Source organism: Geotrypetes seraphini, chromosome 3, assembly GCF_902459505.1.
Source record: "Geotrypetes seraphini chromosome 3, aGeoSer1.1, whole genome shotgun sequence".
In the NCBI taxonomy this organism is placed as follows: Eukaryota; Metazoa; Chordata; class Amphibia; order Gymnophiona; family Dermophiidae; genus Geotrypetes; species Geotrypetes seraphini.
In genome coordinates, this window is record NC_047086.1 from 80,599,319 (window position 1) to 80,618,720 (window position 19,402).

Sequence of the window (19,402 nt, forward strand, 5' to 3'; positions counted from 1 at the left end):
TAAAATAAATATCTCCAGTCAAAATACTTATAGGGATGGCAACGACATCAGAATCAGCATATTCTTCTTTCTTTTAAATCTCTGGCTAATGCATATAATAAGCAAACTGGGCTAACAAAGAAAACATACTATTCTACTAAAATGAAGAAAGCGCCAAATACATCAATTTTATACAACACTTTAAAAGTCCTAACAACATACCATGAGCCCAAAATTCTTAATTCATCCTTATCTGCAGCACAAGAGCTAGCAAACTTTTATCAAAGGAAAATACAGAACATAAGGAGCATGTTCTTTAACAAAAATAATCAGATGTTACATTCATATGGCAATGTATCTGGCTATATTTTAGGTAGTATCATGGCAAATTTTAATTTACCTCGCTTACAGCAACTATCTAGAATTGTATCCAAACTTTGTTCCACAACCTCTCCAGGTGATCTTATTCATTCTGGTCTTCTCAAACATTCACTTTAATCTTTGCTACCATTTATATATTTGATGGTCCATTCTAGTCTTCATACTGGTATTTTCCAGATTTATGGAAACATACATTTTTATGCCCAAAAATTAAAGAGTACAAAGCACATCTTAGATCAGTGGTTTCAAACTTGCGGCCCAGGGACCACATGTGGCCTGCAAGGTACTATTTTTGAGGCCCTCGGTATGTTTATCATAATCATAAAAGTAAAATAAAACAGATTCTTGATCATGTCTCTTTAGCTATAAATTACAATATTATTATTAAGACATAGCCAAAAGGAAAGTTTTATAAACTATAGAGTGTTACCTCATGCAAAATTGTAATTTCTTTAATAAGACATTAACTATTTTTTCTGAGGCCCTACAAATCCAAAATATGGCACTGCAAAGGGTTTGAGTTTGAGACCACTGTTTAGATCAAAGTAATTATCGACTAATCACTAATCTCCCTTTTATTTCCAAAATTGTGGAAAGTATTATACTTTCCCAATTACAAGATTTCGTTGATAAAACAAATGTCTTGCACCGCATTAGACAGTGTTTCATAACAACCATAGTACTGAAACAGCTCTCATAGGCATCACATCGTATATCCATAGAGCAGTTGATTCCTTCAAGCAAGTCCTGATGATCCCTTTAGATCTATCTTCAGCATTAGACCTAGTAGATCATTCTCTATTATTGGAACAACTCCAAGAAATAGGTATTACAGAGACAGCTTTGTCATGGTTTAATTCCTATCTTCTAATCATTCCCATACAGTGATTACTAAAGAATCCAAATCTGTCCCTTTTATTCTGGAATCAGGACTCTCGCAAGAATCAGTTCTATCTCTGTTACTGTTTAATATATATCTTGCACCACTTTTAACTCATGCACAATCAATTGGACTTACAATGTACATTTTTGCAGACGATATACAAATCTTATATACTTTACATACTGGTTCAAGTTCAGAGATTACATCTATAAATACAAATCTCATTCGTATTTCAGATTGGTTAACAAACCATAAACTTAAACTCAATCCAAATAAATCAACATCTACACTTCCCCCTCCCCATTCGCGGTTTCCACACTCACAGTTTCACAAATTCGCAATTTTTTTTTGGGGGGGGAACCATATTTTATCACGTTCCTGCCTTCCTCCTGGCATCCAAGCCTTACCTGGTGGTCTAGCAGGCTTTCGGGGCAGGAGCGATCTTTCTACACTCCTGCCCCATGTAGATCGCCAATAGGAAATGGCTGCCTTGAGCTCCCGCTGTAGTCTCGAGAACTCACGGCAGTCTGTTCCTATTGGCGATCTGCACGGGGCAGGAGCGTAGGAAGATCACTTCTGCCCCGAAAGCCTGCTAGACCACCAGGTAAGGCCAGGATGCCGGGGTAAAGGTGGGAGGGAGGCGGGGTGGGTCAGAGCCAGACGAGAAGATATTTGCAGTTTTTCTCCATTCGCGGTCCGACTCTGCCCCTATCCCCCGCGAATACTGAGGGAGATTTGTATAGTCTTTGCACCTTATAATCAAGTTACTCTGTCTTTGAATATTCAATTAAACAATATATCTATCCCCTTAGTTACGCCAACCAATATTCTTGGGATAATACTGGATTCAAAGTTATCATATCAATTACAGATTTCTAACGGTAAAATGATCTTTTTTCAAATTAAAATTGATTAAATCTGCCCAATCATTACTCTTTCCAGAGGCTTTGAATATATTAGAAGATTCATTAGTAATCCAACAGTTGGATTATTGCAATGCTCTCTATACACTGGAACACATCAAAAAGATATTCAAAGATTCCAAAATATACAAAATACAGCAATTCAGATAATTTAACATTTGTAAATTCAATTACATTACCCTTTTCTGGAAAAAGCCCATTGTATTCCAATTTCTCACCAATATTACTTACAAAATACTTTTATTAACTTTTAAAGTATTAATGACAGGTGAACCACCTTATCTTGCTCAGTTATTGACCCCATATGTTCCATCTAGATCTCTTAGATCTGAAAATCAAAAATGATTGGTAATTCCAATTCACTGAGAAATTGTCCATGAACACATTAAGACAACATTTTTTTTCAGTGAAAGGCCCTCAACTTTATTCTATATCCATGAATCTTCGAATGATGAGTACAGTAGATAAATTTAAAACTGAATTAAAAACATTCATTTTTTACAGATGTGTTATTGTAATAGATAGCTGTTTTGGCTCCTGGGAGTATTCTGCAAGACATGGATAGTTCAACCCTAACTGTATTCCCCCACCCCTAGTTTTCTATCATAATTGTATTTTGACTACTTACATTATACAGTATATTGATGTAATGTGATTTGATTGTATTGGAACCTATTTTAGATTGTAAGCTGCCTAGACGGTTATTACCCTTGGTGAGGGATAGAAAGACATTAATAAACTTAGAAACTTGGATTTAACTATTTAACCATTTGGCTCCTCGGATCATTGCTCCCTTTTATTTGCTTTAATCCACAGTTCGATTTTTAAATTTAGACCCTCTTTTACTAAGATGCATTAAGCGTTTTAGCGCGCATTTAGTCCATGCTAAATCAATGCGTGCACTAACTGCTAATGTGTCCATAGGATAACATGCACGCATTAGCATTTAGCACATAATTAGCATGCTCTAATATTTATTGCGTGCTAAAAAGCATAACGTACCTTAATAAAAAAGGGGGTTAGTTTTTGCTTTTAGTTTTTAAACTTATGTTTTAATAAGTACAGTTTAGATTTATGATTTATATTTGATTACACTTTAATTTATTCAATATTGGTTATGGCTTTTAACTGGTTTCTCATTTTTTTAATTTTTAATAAATTAATCATTTTCTTATTCAAAACTTGTTATTTATGCCGTTACGTTCAATCTTTTATCTCCAAGGTTTATCTCCTAATCTGTCAACATCCACATTTTGTCTTAGTTTAACAATCATCCTTAATGTATGTATTTTTAGTTATACTTAGAGGTCTGATCATTGATTCTGTTCATTCTTCTTAATTCTATATGGTTCTATTACTAGTTACCTTTCCACCCTGATGAGTATTTACATTCACTCACACACCTTAATTGTATATAAAATATGTCTTATGATCACTTCATATTCACATCAATAGATCACATTACTGGTGCATCTATCATCTTTGATCCATCACATACTGGGCTTTTCACTCACTGCATCTATTCTTATTCACATTCACTCGCATTGCTCATATTCCTCTCATCCACCTTCACCTATCTATTTGACTATTGTCCACTATACTTAAAAGATTTATGTTAAATCTTAGGACCCCTGAGGAAGACTGCTGAGTTGAAACATAGCCCGTGTTGGGTCCGTACTTTTCAAGCTATGTGAATACTGTTGATTGTATAGAGAGCTATATTTTTGTGTGACATAATAAATCCAGCATCATGAACATCAACCCTGCAGTTTTCTCTTTTTGCTTCTTATTCACATCTACCTTTCCATTCCACTCAGTATTTTATAGACTCCTGTCATATCTCCCCTTAGCTGTCTCTTCTCCAAGCTAAAGAGTCCTTGCTATTTTAGCCTTTCCTCGTAGGGAAGCCACCCCACATCCCTAACACTTATGCACCAAATCAGGTATGTGTGCATTTGTAGAATTGTGTTTAGTGCTCTTATGCTCCTGTTAATTTTTCTTAGCACATAACTGTAGGCTCCAAATTATAGAATTGCCTCCTACAAGTACTTCAACACTGCCTTCTATAGAGATAACAGCATAGATAGATAGGTTAAGCAGTGGTGCTGTGGCATAACTAAGTATAGCGACCACACCAGCTTAATATCAATCCAAAAGTGTTAAGAAATCCATCTATTCATAGGAAATAGTAGTTTTCATGCCTAACATATTCTATATCTGACATTGATATCTCAGAACAAGTTCTTAACTGGTTTACCTCATACTTTCAGGATAGGTCATCAAAAGTAATTTTCAAAGACACTTCATCAAATAATTATATAAACTCATATGGTATCCCTCAAGGTTCAATTTTGTCTCCTCTCTTATTTAATATTTTCCTAGCTCCACTTCTTACACTAAGTCAGTCCATAGGTTTTTCAGCTTACGCATACGCTGATGACATCCAGCTTATTCATCCACTAAATACCGGTGATTCCAATGAGATAAAGAATATAAATAATAAATTAACACAAATCACACAATGGTTAAAAGAAAATATGCTATCCCTTAACCCATCTAAATCTTCAATAATGCTCTTGCCATGGAAAAAAGAAATTACATTTGAAGCAAAAATTTAATATTGGGAATATTGTTAGATCATGAGCTATCCTATCATGATCAAATTAGTTCTGTAGTTAGGAATTGTTTTTATAAACTTCGCCTCATTAGATCGCTAGCCAAATTTTTAGAACCTAAAGCTCTAAACATTTTAATTCACTCTCTGATTATTTCCAGGCTAGACTATTGCAATACATTATATCATGGCATAACACAGAAAGAAATAAGAAGATTACAAATCATACAAAATACTGCAATAAAGATTATTACTCATTCCAAAAAATATGACCATGTTACACCTCTTCTGCGAAATGCACATTGGCTACCGTTTTCATATAGAATAACATACAAAATTGCGCTACTTATATTTAAAATTCAGAAAACTAATACCCCAATATTTTTATATCGGTACTTAATACCCTATTCCCCTGCCAAATCTCTACGATCAGCAGAACAAAATTTAATAACCATTCTAACGCTAAAAATAATAGGCACTAGAAGAAATACAACTTTTTCTATTTTTGGACCTCAGCTCTGGAACAAACTTCCTATCTTTCTATGCGCTGAAATCTCTCTAGAAAAATTTAAAAAGAACTTAAAAAGTTACCTTTATAGAGATGCATTTGATTCTTAAATTAGATAATCTTTTCTTTTTTTTTTCCCTTTTCTTCCCCTATCCATACCTTTCCTGATGTTGTTCTTCCCTAAAAATGTTTTGTTTTGTTTTTTTGTTTTTTTTAACAAATGTAATTTTATCCTAGTAATCCTTATGTATTTTTTATTGTCTGTGGATATGTCTTTATGTCTATTGTTTAAATAATTTATTTCCCCAAATTTTAATTTTTGTAATACGCATTGAAAATATTTGATATTGCGTGTAAATCAAAATCTTAATAAACTTGAAACTTGAAACTATATTCCCGAACAGAAGAGGATCCAACCTCTGAAGGTCCCTCTACAGTATAATTCTGAATAAACAGAGCTGTTGCAGTTTTTTTATCTGCTATGAAAAGTCTCTATTAACATGTGTTATTTTTTTCAGTATTTGCTACATTAAATGTAATTTTTTTAAAGGTATTTGAAGAAAACACCCTTTTGTGGACCAAATCTTGACCTCCTATATGTTGATACTGGTATTGGATATTCTAGCAGTTGGCATCAAAGTGAAAGATACCACCAAGGTTAATCAAAGGAATGCTGAAATAGACAAGCTTTCTTAGTATGTTAATCTCTTTGTAAGTCCGCCTCCAATTTTCATTTAATTAGCAGCTATAAGGTTCAGGCTGTTCACGTACTGGCATAGCAGACGTTTGCCACAAAAAAGCAATACAAAATTAGCATCTAAAAACTATAACTAATGTCACCTAATATCATTTCCATTTGCCATTCTGGCAAGCTGAGAAAAGATTCTCATTCATTGGGAAAGATATCAAGAACAACTTGGAGTGATAGATGGATATAAATCCTGTTATATGCAGACCCACAGACATAGATACAAGTTTCTAAGGTAACTATTGACCTGGCAGAAAATGAGTCTTTGCACACAGGGTAATTTAATAACTGAATACCTATGCTGGAAATGAGGGGAGGGGGGGGAGGGGGGTCAAGTAGGCCCCTACTGTGAGGCTATTTTATAAGCATCTATGTATTTTTATAAAAGAGCCTCCAGATCGTATTAAATTTGCATTTGAAATGTAGCCATACATATTTAATTCAGCTCAGGATCTGGTTTAAATGTTCAAGCTTGTTCAGAACTGAAGTACACAAGCAAGTATAGATTTTATGACCTACCTGTATAGGTCTTCTTGATTGCCTGCACTCTGCTATAACTATACCCCCAAACATATCTATATGAAGGTTGTGTAAAAAAGTATGGGCTCCTTTTACTAAGCTGCGCTAGCAGTTTTAGCGTGCTTTTAGCGCATGCTGCATTGCTGCACGTGCTAGATGCTAACGCCAGCATTGAGCTGGCATTAGTTCTTGGTGCGTATCGTGGGATTAGAACGCGTGGCAATGCAGCGCGTGCTAAAAATGCTAGCTCACCTTAATAAAAGGAGCCCTATGTGTCTTTTTTCCCACATGTACTTCTATGCAACCTCTACTTTCTCTATCACATATGCAAGTCCCTTACTCCCCTAATAAACTCTTAAATCAAGCCAACACCTATTTTTTATTCTTAACTGCTTTTCTATCCTGTTTTGAATTGTAGTTCCTTTCTAGTTCACCAATTTTTGATTGTAAACTGCTTTTACTGGATTTGAAAAACGGTATATCAAGAGCATGATAAACATAAATATTAGTATACTCATCATACCCCCGTTTAGAGAAATAATTTACATTAGGCTCCATCCCCTGGAATGTTCTCCCCAACTATGAGGCGGTGCTGAAAAGTTCTCAGCCCAACCAAGAACAGAATGACGTGAATCTGAAACAATGTCAAAACATAGAATTCAGCTACAGTGGCAAAATAACGTTCAGAATTTAGGAAGTTGGTTGGTTGGGCTGAGAATTATTTAGAGAAATAATTTACATTAGGCTCCATCCCCTGGAATGTTCTCCCCAACTATGAGGGGGTGCTGAAAAGTTCTCAGCCCAACCAAGAACAGAATGATGTGAATCTGAAACAATGTCAAAACATAGAATGGCAGTGGCAAAATAACGTTCAGAATTTAGGAAGTTGGTTGGTTGGGCTGAGAATTTTTTTATGCACCCCCTTGTACATAAGGCTATAAGACTCCCTGACTAAATTTAAAACTGATGTTAAGACCTTCCTATTTTTAGATGTATTCTCATAGGCTAATTAGTTTCCTATCAAACTCAGCACTGGATATTGAGTGTGGCTGGAGAACATGAAATATGCCTCTCAGACTCTATCTTCAACTCTTCTTCTAACTTTCCTGTATTAATGGAATTCATTTCTTCATTTCTACCATTTTAATTTATAATCTTGCATAAAATGCTCAGATAGAATCCAATGCATAGTATAACAAATAATAAAGAAACTTAGAAACTTGTATTTATATGAGATTTTTTTTTTTTTTTATTTCGATTTCTATCCCGTTCTCCCAGAAGCTCAGAACAGGTTACAAGTAGACATTCACAATCGTTTGAAAACAGACTAGTCATGACAACAAATAGGTTACAGTAGACAATAACAGAGCTTATTCTAGAGACCAGACTGGTCGTAGCGAAGAGTACTAGGAGAAGTATATTGAGGAGGCAGTTTTTAATGACCCGATTGGCGGAAGAGGAAGGTCTTTACTGCTCTGCAGAAGGTCATTAGTGATTCTAGCGACCTGATCTGTGTGGGTAGTCGGTTCCATAGCTGAGGTAGCAAATGGCTATAGGATCTTTTGTACGCCGTACACATTCGGAGGAATCTCCCTGTGTGAATGCTGAGTCTTTGTTCCGCTTTGGAGCGAAGGGGGCAGTTAGGGGTGTATAGGTGTAGCTTGGATGTTATGTAGGCGGGGTTTGAGCCGTCTGGGCAATCAGGCCCTAAGGCTGGCCTGTCAGACGGAGGGGCTTGGCACCCGTTCGTCCGACCAACAATTTTTAAGGTACGGGGAAGGGGGGTGGGGGGGTCATGGGGTCGGCGGGGGGTCATGGGTCGGCGGGGGGCCGATCAGGGGTTTGGAGGGGCGGTCGTGGGGGGAGTTGCGTAGAGGACAGGAGGGCCTGGGATCCCTCCTGCCTGTATTTTAGTGGGAGGTGGAGGTTAGAGGATGTCACTGAGCCAGGAGGGCTTGGGCTCCCTCCTGGCCGGATCGTGTGTGGGGGGAGGGGGGTTGGAGATCACCGGGCCAGGAGGGCTTGGGATTCCTCCTGGCCCCAACCGATTCGGTAGGGTGGGTGGTTTGGGGATCATGGGGCAAGAGGGCTTGGGCTCCCTCTTGACCTGATCGAGTCAGAGGTTCGGGGGTGTCGCAGGGCCGGAGGGCTTGTGCTCCCTCTTGCCCCGATGTCAGCTGGGGGGGGGTCACAGTTCGCCAAGGCAGGAGGGTTTGGGCTCCCTCCTACCCTGATCGTGTCGCGGGGTTCGGGGGTGCCGCGGGGCAGGGGGGCTTGGGCTCCTTCCTGCCTGGATCGTTGTAGGGGGGGATTCTATAATCGGTGTTGTTTTTGACTGACACCGGTTACAGAATCCAGCTTTTAGGCGAAGGACTGGCTCCTCCTTCAGCTAAAAGCTCTTGTTTTAGATTTTTGGGGCTTAGGCTTTTTTTAGGTTGATTATATGGTGTTAGTTAAGACGTAGTGGTGGTCTGGGCATTTAAACAACTGAACATAGAGGCAGGCCATTATCAAAAAAAAACCTCCTTTTGGATGTTTTTTTTTTGATAATGGACATTTTCCCTGCTTCTACTTTCAACGTTTATGGCCTTAGGCCAAAAGGGGACTTAGACGTTTTTTTTGATTATGCCTCTCTATGTATGTATAGGAGTAAATCTTGTGCAGAGCATGGGCAGATTTTCAATTTACACATGTGGAGGAACATTTTCAATAGGACGTCTAAGTCTGAGTTTGGACATTTTGGGAAAGACGTCCAGAAATCCAGTAGAGAATATGTTTATTTTCAAAACTGCAAAATGTCTATCTTTTTAGTTTGAAAATAAATTATCTAGATGGTTGGGCCCTTAGTACATCTATCTTTTTTGGCCATTCTTGAATATAAAGACATCCATATGAAAAATGCACAAAAACAAGTTTTTCTGATGTCCAAGCAGCTAGAATTCTTAGCAAACTGTCACAGACAGCTGAACATTCCTGCATACAGCAAAGGGGCACTCTAAGGATTATTGCAGTGAATACCATATTAAAAGTCACTATAATTTTACATATATGGTATGGTGAGCCCTCCAAAAACCACCCAAAACTTACTGTACCCACCTGTATACTACAACAATAGCCCTTATGCCTGCAGGTGTCATCTCACCATACAATATATGCAAGTTATAGTGACATCTGTACCTTGGACTTTTAATATGTTATTCACTGCAGTAATCCTTAGAGTCCTCCTCTACCCTGCTGTACCAATGTATATGAACCTTCTGAATCTGTCATATAGACTGGACGGTACTGGTTCTTTTGCATCTTTGGGTGGTGGGAGGGGATTGATGACCACTGGGGGAGTAAGGGGGATCATGCATTAATCCCTTCAGTGGTCATATGATCAGTTTGGGCATCATTTTAGTATTTAGATGCTTTTAAAACAGGTCTAGCTTCAAATATCTAAAACAAAAGCCCTGGAAGTTTTTTTTTAAGGTTTGATTATCCCTGCAGAGTGCCTAAATCCTAAGCCTACCCTAGGCCCACATCAAAACACACCTCTAATATGTCCCCTTAAGATTTAGACACACGAGACAACACAACCAGAAATACATCTAAAACGTCTGTTTTGAAAATGGATGTTTTGGATGCTTTGACTAGTAAGATGTCCAAGTGCTGGTTTATGCTGTCTTTTGGATGTCTATCTTTTTTGAAAATGGGCCACATATTTTATAAAATACTTAAACAGCAAAGGTGGTCCAAGGAGTGAGGAACAACCAAAAATGCAAACGTAATACTTTATCAAAGCAAGGTTTTGTTTTAATAAAATATTACATTTGAATTTTTGGTTGTTCCTCACTCCTTGGACCACCTTTGCTGTTTTTACATTTGTGTTGATTCTGCATAGGTTATATTCCCGACTTATTCTGTGACAATTTTATTTTAAGACACGCGAAGAGACATTTTCAAAAGAACATCTAAGTCAAACTAGACATGTGCAGCTGAAAATAATCTAAAATGGACATCCACATCACAGGTGTTTTCCAATAGGAAATATGTCAAAATTTCCTTTTCAAAAATATGTGAGTTGGGTATCTGTGTGCTGAAGACATCCAGCATGAACAGCCATTTTACAAACTGGAACATCCAACATATGAATGGACAAAAAGTAAGGACAAGAATATCTGTCTAGCAGCATTCTTAGAAGAATGACCACACAGAGGGTAAGGCTAATGGTTAGTGCAGTGGATTTAAAACCAAGAGCCCTCCAGGAACAGAAAAATAATTTACTGCACCCAATTTAAGAAAGAGTTAAAATGAGATTGGAGCCTGGGTCCTTTGGTGTACAGTCTACAGCACTAGCCAATAGGCTTCTCAGATCTGTAAGCTGCTTTCCTCAGAATGCCTATAATACCATTACCTGAAGCTGTCACAGAGCCTGGTATTTCTTTCCAGTTTCACTTCCAAGGAAGAGAAAAGAAGACAGCAACCAGTGGGGTCTTAAGGAGGCATCATGCCTCAATCCCTCCAGTGACCAGCTGCTCAATTAGAGCACCTTTTTGCCCACTAGCCATTGATTGAAATAAGTAACTAAAAGTGGCCTCAGTGTATGAGAAAGACCCGCACTGGCCACTTTTTTGCACTGCTTAGTAAAAGGACCCCAAATTCTTGGCTTTTACTTTCTATTAGTATGTTATATATTTTAAGCAATCAATATTAGCATTTTTAAAAAATGTTATATCTCAAATGGCCCTTGGCAAGTAAACTCCATATTCATTCACAAATTTGTACAGTGGATATGTGTGCCTTCTAGCAATTCTTTGATAGATCCAACTACCAAAATGCCCCCAAATTTCAAAAAGGTCAGGTATACCATTTAAAAATCTAATTTATAAATTATTACATAGTGTCATTACTTTTGGACTAATCATTTCTCCCCCATTTTATTAAGCCACAGTAGAGGTTTCTACCATGGCCAAAAGTGCCAAATGCTCTACTGCTGTTTTGAACTCATAGAACTCCTAGGAGTGTTGGAGTAGTGTTGGAACGTTTAGACTCTGGGCCACGGTAGAAAACTCTACCGTGGCTTAGTAAAAGAGGGGAGGGGAGGGGAGCTGGTCTTCTTTTGGTTAGCAGATACTACATTATGCCAAAGAATAGTTGACTCTAAAACACCAAAATTACCCCCCTTTTACAAAACCATAGTGCATTTTTTAGCACCTGCCTTGGCAGTAACAACTCCGACGCTCATAGAATTTATATGAGTGTTGGAGCTGTTACTGGCACAAAAAACAGTAATTCTGCGGCACATTTGTGAATGTGTTATTTTATTGATTTTTGAATTAAGATGCTAGCATAGGTTAAGAGGTAATTTCAAAAGTAGTTTATTGTGCATAAAACAAATTTATACAGAGAGATATTGATTTTTTTTTTTCATTGTCTTGACTATATGTGGGTATAACTATGTAAATAAATTTGCCTGAACTAAATGGAGGAAACGGAATTCAGAAAGGTTTTGAATTTCTGTACATACAGAATAAACTGCCATTTTTTTAAATATCAGATAGCACATATACATGTGTGTACTACTTTCCACTGGTTAATTTTCAAATGGAAAGTTTGCATTATATATCTGATTCACAAGAAAATATTACCAAGGTTTAGAGAAATATGGGGTCCATTAGAGGAGTTTGTTAAACAAAAGACTGACTGATTAATCCCCTAATTCCTAGATGACTTTTACATACATCCAGAGAGGGAGAGAGGGGGCAGGGGGAAAGGTACTTTGTTTTAATATTTGTTTGACTATAAGTGCTGTTTTATGTTTCATCTGAATGTATATTGTTTGCACTTTGTATCCATTCTGAAAATTAATAAAGATTAAAAAAGAAAAGCCACAGAAGTGAAGCTGCCACAGTTATGCAGTGAAGCCTGTAGGAATTGAATGGACTTTAGTGCATTTACTGTGGAAGCATCGTTACCTCAACTTTGTAAAATGGGCCCTGAATCTTTTTTCTTTTGAAGTCCTGTTAAACACAATTATTCTTTCTGTATTTGACCTTCTGTAATTCAAAAACCATGCTAAAAAAAACCTACTTAAAAATGTGAAATAATGAAGTAAGAGTACAATTGAATTTGCAATCATTAAAAACCTCCACCTCATGGATGTTCCATCTTCTAATGAATTAAATATATAGGTTGCCATGCTAGTGACTTGTTATTCAACAAATAAACTGCAAGTGCTATATTTTATTGCATTAAATTAATATATTTGTGAAAGGTTTCAAGAACTATGGGACTCTTCTATCAAACTGCGCTAGCAGTTTGTAGCATGGTAAGCCGCGCTGAATGGCTCACGCTGCTCCCAACACTCATAGAGTTCTTATGAGCACTGGGAGCAGTGCGGGCCATTCAGCATGGCTCTGTGCACTAAAAACTGCTAACGCATAGAAGAGACCCTATATCTCCTTTATGAAGTCAACCTATTAATCAGGAAATATCTATCAGCCTGTCACACTATCCTCTTCTTGATGTTATGACTTTTTGTCTTCAATGTGTTCAAAAACAACTGAACTTGACAGAATTAGTGAACTTGTCCCACATCGTCAAATATTAAAATGTTACATATATTTACTGCTTACCAGACCAGTTTCTAATCAATTCCAGTCAAATATATAAAAATGTAATCTCACCCTGCTGTATTACTATTAACAATACATTACTAAAATCTCTTCTCCTGCTGGAGTTCCTTTCTCCCTCATCACAGCTTAGAAACTGAAGCAAGAGTATTTACGACTATTCCAGAGCCATCTGAATCTCAATGGCTCATTATCATTGATCTGTCCTAGACTTTGACTTTAACCTCATTGTTGAACTTTTCGTATTTGAAACTTACATTTTCATTTCAACATTAAATTATGTAAAAGAACAGATGCTCCAGTTAACAATAAAGCCAAAGTCTAATTTGCTGTGCTCACTATTTAAAACAGCACTAAACATGTAGACTTAAGATGAGGAAGTCTAACATACAATGGGATATGATACCTTGTAAAACATTCTGATTTAAGAGATTATAGCAATTGATTTAGGATTTAGAAACGTATTTCTGTAGATAACTATTATATGAGGTTTGATACCACACAAATATTATATATTATATGGGGGGAAACAGCAGGGCAAAGCCAAATAATTTGGCATCAGTATTCTGGTATGCAGCAGTGGATAAATATGGTGGGACTAAGAGCTCTAGATATTTGTCTTTGTGTTTCAAGAATTTTGTAGAATTGAGACCTTAACAACTATTTTGGGCAGTCATAGTTAGTGTATAGGAATTTTTCCAAGGAACAAAAGAACTACGGTAATCAAAACTTGTACTAATGTTTAAAACACTCATTAATGAGCATTGGCTGTCATTGTTTTATTATTCTGTTTCTACTATTGGGGAACGTTATGTGGTATAGTAAAAATGAAACATCTCTGCACTGCAATGTGAAAAGAAAAAAAAAAAAAGCCTATTGATTTTAATTACCTTCTGTGCCTTGCATATTTACCACTAACGTGACCACTGCCATCACAGCCAGGAGTAGGGCAGCTGCAAAAAGGAAAGAATTAATTATATAAGTGCCCGTGTGCTGCTGAGAAATTACACTAAAAGCAGGCAGTAGGTATTGCAGAGATGGAGGGCAACAAAGACAGACAGAGAAATCAAATAACTGAAAAAAAGAAGGGATGCCAAATGCATTTTTATTAGCATGTCTCGGGAGAATTAATTTCATCAGTGCAGCAGGGCATGAGCAAACCACCAATGAACTTGAAAACGCATTACACCCATTAAAAGGCATGAATTTTCTAAATTGCTAATGGGGATAGATTTTACACTTAGAGTACTAACCTGAACAGCTCTTGTATGGCTGGTTCCACAGGAACTGCAGAGAGATGGGAAATATATAAAAATTTATCATCTATTACAAGTACCCCTCTACTGCAGAAAATTGTCAAAAGGTTTGTGTAAAAGCAAGGGTCAGAATGAAGCATGCAAAAGGATTCTAGCGAATGAAGGTCACCCTGAGCCAGGGCCTTGAGTGATTTAGTGAAGCAAGAGACGTACCTCGAACACCTTTGGAGCGTGTGCGATGGCGCTTCTCGTCTGCATCCACCTCCATCTGGGGATAGATTAGCAGGCAGTCAGTGTTCTTATCCTGCATGCACAGACTACCAATGCACACACTCATACATTCTGTTCTCACACGATTTATTGACAATATTTTAATTCTATTTTATTCTGGGTAGCAGTATCTCTACTACAGAGGCAGTTCAGTAACCTTAATTTGTTTGAAGCATAGGACAAAAACCCAGAGATATACATAGTGATCTTTTAATTAGCCATTTTCTATACAATTTTTTCACAGTGAGCTGCATGAAACTGTAATTATGTAAGCCTGTATTTACCCTTTTCATAAAGCTTCCTTAGAAGCAGACCTCAGTTATAGAGATATTGTTCTATATATTGTATTTTTTTTAAAAGTACAGCAGGTTTCCAATACCTTAAAGCTACAGCCAAATAGGATGATATGACAGGTTGGCATGAAACAGAAGAGTTTATATTGGATAGAAACAGAATGAGGGGAAAAAGGACTGGAAAGAGGAAGAGAAATGCTCCGCTTTTCATTCAATTTTTTATACTTGGGCTTCCATTAAACTGTTTGGACAACTAAGGGGGGATACATGAGCGTCAAAGCTAATATCGCTGTGGTCAGCGATAAAAAAACCTAATGCAGCTTCATAAAAGGGGGCCTTAGTTCCATAAAGACAAAGAGTAAAAAAGGGGAAGTACATGATCTCCAAAGCAGATAAATCAGACTAGTGTTACAATTTTGGTTATTTTAAGACCGGATAATACCTCTGGGCTTGAATGTATTATCTCTGATATAGAGTATGTTAATGAATGCTGTTCTTTGAATGCAAAAGTCATGCTGAAATAAGATTTTGTGGAGCCTTTGTCATCACCTTGTGCCAAATTCCAATTAAGCAATAATGACTTACAGAGAGGGAATATTCTCCTCTACGGAAATGACTGTCATTTGTATGCAGCAAACCTACACGGCACATTTTAAAGACATGTGATAGTAATATTCCACATGTAGTTAGTTCCCTATGAGAAGGTAATACCCTTACACCATCAGGTATCTATTTACTTAATTTTAACAACCATTATTACTATTAACTAGAATTTAAGAAATTGAAAAGCAAAATTTAACAAAAATTATTTTTAGAACTAATATAAAGACCACTAAATTTAATTTAAGAATTTTTAGAAGTTGGTATGTCAAAAATTGTGTACCCTGCTTATCTAATATAATAAAACCTTAAGCCGCGCATGCCCACTCTTACCTGCGTGCTCCCGTTTTCCGTGCGCTGTAGGTCCCTGCAGGTAGGAGTGCGCATGCACGGCTTAAGATTTTGTCGGCTTCAGGCGGCGCAGAGGCTGTCAGCCGCGGCGGCTCTTGGCATCTGCAGGCCGCAGTGGCTGTAGGCCGTGGTCGGCGGAGGACAGACGCGAGGTAAGGGGTGCTGCTGGACAGGGGAAGAGACGATTGACCTGAAAGCAGGAGCCATGTTCAGCAATTCCTATACTGTACCTTCAGAGCTGCTGTTGTGCAGGTTGTTTGCTTTTTATATTTTTGTATATCCTTATTGCCTCAATATCTTTTAATTTTTTTCTATCCAAGTGCCCTTTTTTTCTTTTAACAAATAATACTTTCTGGGAGCCCACACATATTCTTTTCTTTTTCTCAGTTATGGTGTGTATCTAATATAATAAAACCCTAAGCCGCGCATGCGTACTCTTACCTGCATGCTCCCGTTTTCCGTGCGCTGTAGGTCCCCGCATGCATGCACGGCTTAGGGTTTTGTCAATTTCAGGCGGCGCGGAGGCTGTCGGCCGCGGCGGCTCTTGGCGTCTGCAGGCCTTGACGGCTGTCGGCAGCTGCAGGCCGTGGTCGGCGGAGGGCAGACGCGAGGTAAGAGGTGCTGCTGGACAGGGGAAGAGACGGGGGAGAAAAAGGAAGGGAGGCCTACTGCTGGACGGGGGAGCAGGAAAGAGGTGCTGATGGACAGGGGAAGAGATGGGGGGGAGAGAAAAAGGGAGGGAGGCCTACTGCTGGACAGGGGGACAGGAAAGAGGCCTACTGCTGGACAGGGGGGAGATTAAAAAAAGGGAGAAGGGCTGCTACTGGATAAGGGGAGCAGTGAAGGGGTGGAGGTGGACACAGGGAAGGTAAAAGGAAGGGAGAATGGGTAGACAGCCAAGGAAAAAGAAAGACAGAAATACAGAAAGCGGCTAAGGAGAGAGAGAAAGAAATAAAGACAGACACACACACATATATTCTAGCACCCGTTAATGTAACGGGCTATAAAACTAGTCAATATATAAATATATAGGATGAGGCAAAAATAAAGGGAGAGTGTGGAGCAGTTGTTAAAACTACAACCTCAGCACCCTAAGGTTGTGGGTTCAAACCCACACTGCTCCTTTTTGACCATGGGCAAGTCACTTAATTCCCCCATTGCCCCAGGTACATTAGATAGATTATGAGCTCACCGGAACAGACAGGGAAACATGTTTGAGTACTTGTATAAATTCATATGAACCGTTCTGAGCTCCCCTGGGAGAGCAGTATAGCTAAATAAATAAAAGTAAAAGTAAAAGTTTTTTTTAATGTTTTCTCATTTCAAATAAAAATTTAGGCCCCCTTTTATCAAACCACATTAGGGTTTTTTATTGCCGGCTTCTACAGTAAAAGCTCCGACGCTCACAGAATTCCTACAAGTGTCAGAGCTTTTATTGCAGTGGCCAGCAATTAAAAAAAAGCCCTTAATGTGGCTTGATAAAAGGAGGCCTTAAAACTTTATTTGTTATTACTATCTACATTTAGATTCCAAGTGGAATGAAGTTTTCTTTAAACACAGCAAAGTTACAGGCATTTTACTATGACCTCCCTGTGATTTCAAAAATGTTTGCACAAGAAAATTACCATTTATTTGAACCCCGCCCACCAAAAAAAATAAAAAAAATGGAACAAGTAATATCTATTCAGCAAGGGCACTTTAAAAAGTTTAATGATGTTTGGGAGCCATTAACAAAATATTGTACGGATTGAATATAATTATAATTTATTTTCCCCTTTTTTCATTTACTAATGTCCAGGGTGGGGGGAGGGTGGGGTTATTCTAATGTTATATAATGATGGATATAAAGAAGGGAGGGAGGGTAATTGATGTTTTTGATGGATTAGTAAGTGATGTTAAAGTATATATGATTGTATTTTTGTTGCACTTATTGAAAGTTTTAAAATGAATAAAGATTTTGAAAAATAAAAAAGCCTGGGTAGTGATATAGACTTTTGTTTAGGGAGCAATGCTGGAGGCCTATCATAAGCTTCAGCTAAGGCCACAATTGCCAAGGAAGCACTGGAGATGACCTGGGATAGTGTACCACAGGGACTGATCAACAAGACTGAAAACCTGCATTAAAACTGGGGGTGGATACTTTGAACCAGATTCTGTAAACAGAGCCAATCAGCACCTACATTGTAGTAAATGCTTGGCATGGTTGTCAATCAAAAAACTGTGCCATTTATAGAATCATGCTTAGCAACACCTAAGTGACTTAGACATCCTAAACATAGGCACTGCTCCATTAGGCCAGCTTTTCACTTACCTAATTTGGCAGCACCTATGTCAAACACCTAAAGACGCCTACTTTTTAACATAGGCGTCATTAGGCATCCTTAGACAGGGAAGGGTACTTCTACTTAGATGTCACTAGACATCCTAAGAGTTAAGTACTGAACTCTTAAATTGGTTAATTAATGTTTGTTTTTTAAAATTATTGACAGAAATGGCACGATCAATTACTACCCTGATTAAGCCAATTAAAAAAATAAAAATTAGGCACAGATCCCAAACTTAGGTGCCATTTATAGAATCTGGCCCTTTGAGCATTCACAGTGAATTCAAAATTTGGACGCGTTGATGCTTATTTTCAAAGGATATGGATGTTTCAGAATGCCCAAATGGATGTGCTTGGAACATCCAAATCTCCATTTTGCAAAGGCAGAAAAGGAACAACCAAATCACATAGCAAGGAGGAGGCAGGTTTTTAGTGGGACTAGGGAGGTTCCAAAATCAGGATATCCAACAATAATTACCAAATAGGAAAAAATTTCCAAATCTAAGAATGTGCTAAGTTACATTACATTCGTGATTTCTATTCCACCGTTACCTTGTGGTTCAAGGCGGATTACATAAGAATTGTCATAATATTACTAAATATAGAGGCGGATTACATTAGAATTGTTGTGGCATTAGGAAATACAAGGGTTAGTTTGAACGTTGTATTAGGAAATATAAAGGTTTTGGGGGGAGGGGGAGAGCAGCCTAGTAGTTTGTGTAGTGGATTTTAAACAAAGGACCCAGGTTCAAATTCCACATTAATACCTTTTATTTTATAATTATGAACCCTCTGTGAAATAAAAAAAACCCTGAATGTACACCACTAAAATAGCCTTCAGTCTTCCAGGTATCCTATAAGTTATACCTGTTTCAGTTATATCTAGAGTCCAGAAAGGTGCTTTGATTAAGCAGTTGATCACTGGTTGCTGCTCCTGAAAGTGAAACTGAAAGGGGATACCAAGCTCTAGGAAAGCTTTAGGTATTACAGATGTTCTTAGCAAAACAGGAAGTAAAGCAGAGGTGTAACCTAATGGTTAGTGCAGTCAACAAAAACTAAGGGATCCAGGTTTAAATCCCATTTTATTTTTTTACTGTGAGCACATCAGAAACAGAAAAATATTTACTGTACGTAAATATT

At 37.7% G+C, this 19,402-nt stretch overlaps 1 protein-coding gene across 1 annotated transcript in view; it reads right to left on the bottom strand.

Annotated features, from left to right (window-relative positions):
* MYT1L (myelin transcription factor 1 like) overlaps window positions 1–14,693 on the bottom strand; it is a 612,659-nt gene extending 597,966 nt beyond the window's left edge. Inside the window, exons 1-3 of the mRNA XM_033939893.1 lie at window positions 14,639–14,693; window positions 14,423–14,456; window positions 14,060–14,122 (exon numbers count right to left, since the gene is read on the bottom strand). Coding sequence (XP_033795784.1) covers window positions 14,060–14,122; window positions 14,423–14,456; window positions 14,639–14,693 — 152 coding nt within the window. The remainder of the gene's footprint in view (window positions 1–14,059; window positions 14,123–14,422; window positions 14,457–14,638) is intronic.
* Between the last annotated feature and the right edge of the window lie 4,709 nt (window positions 14,694–19,402).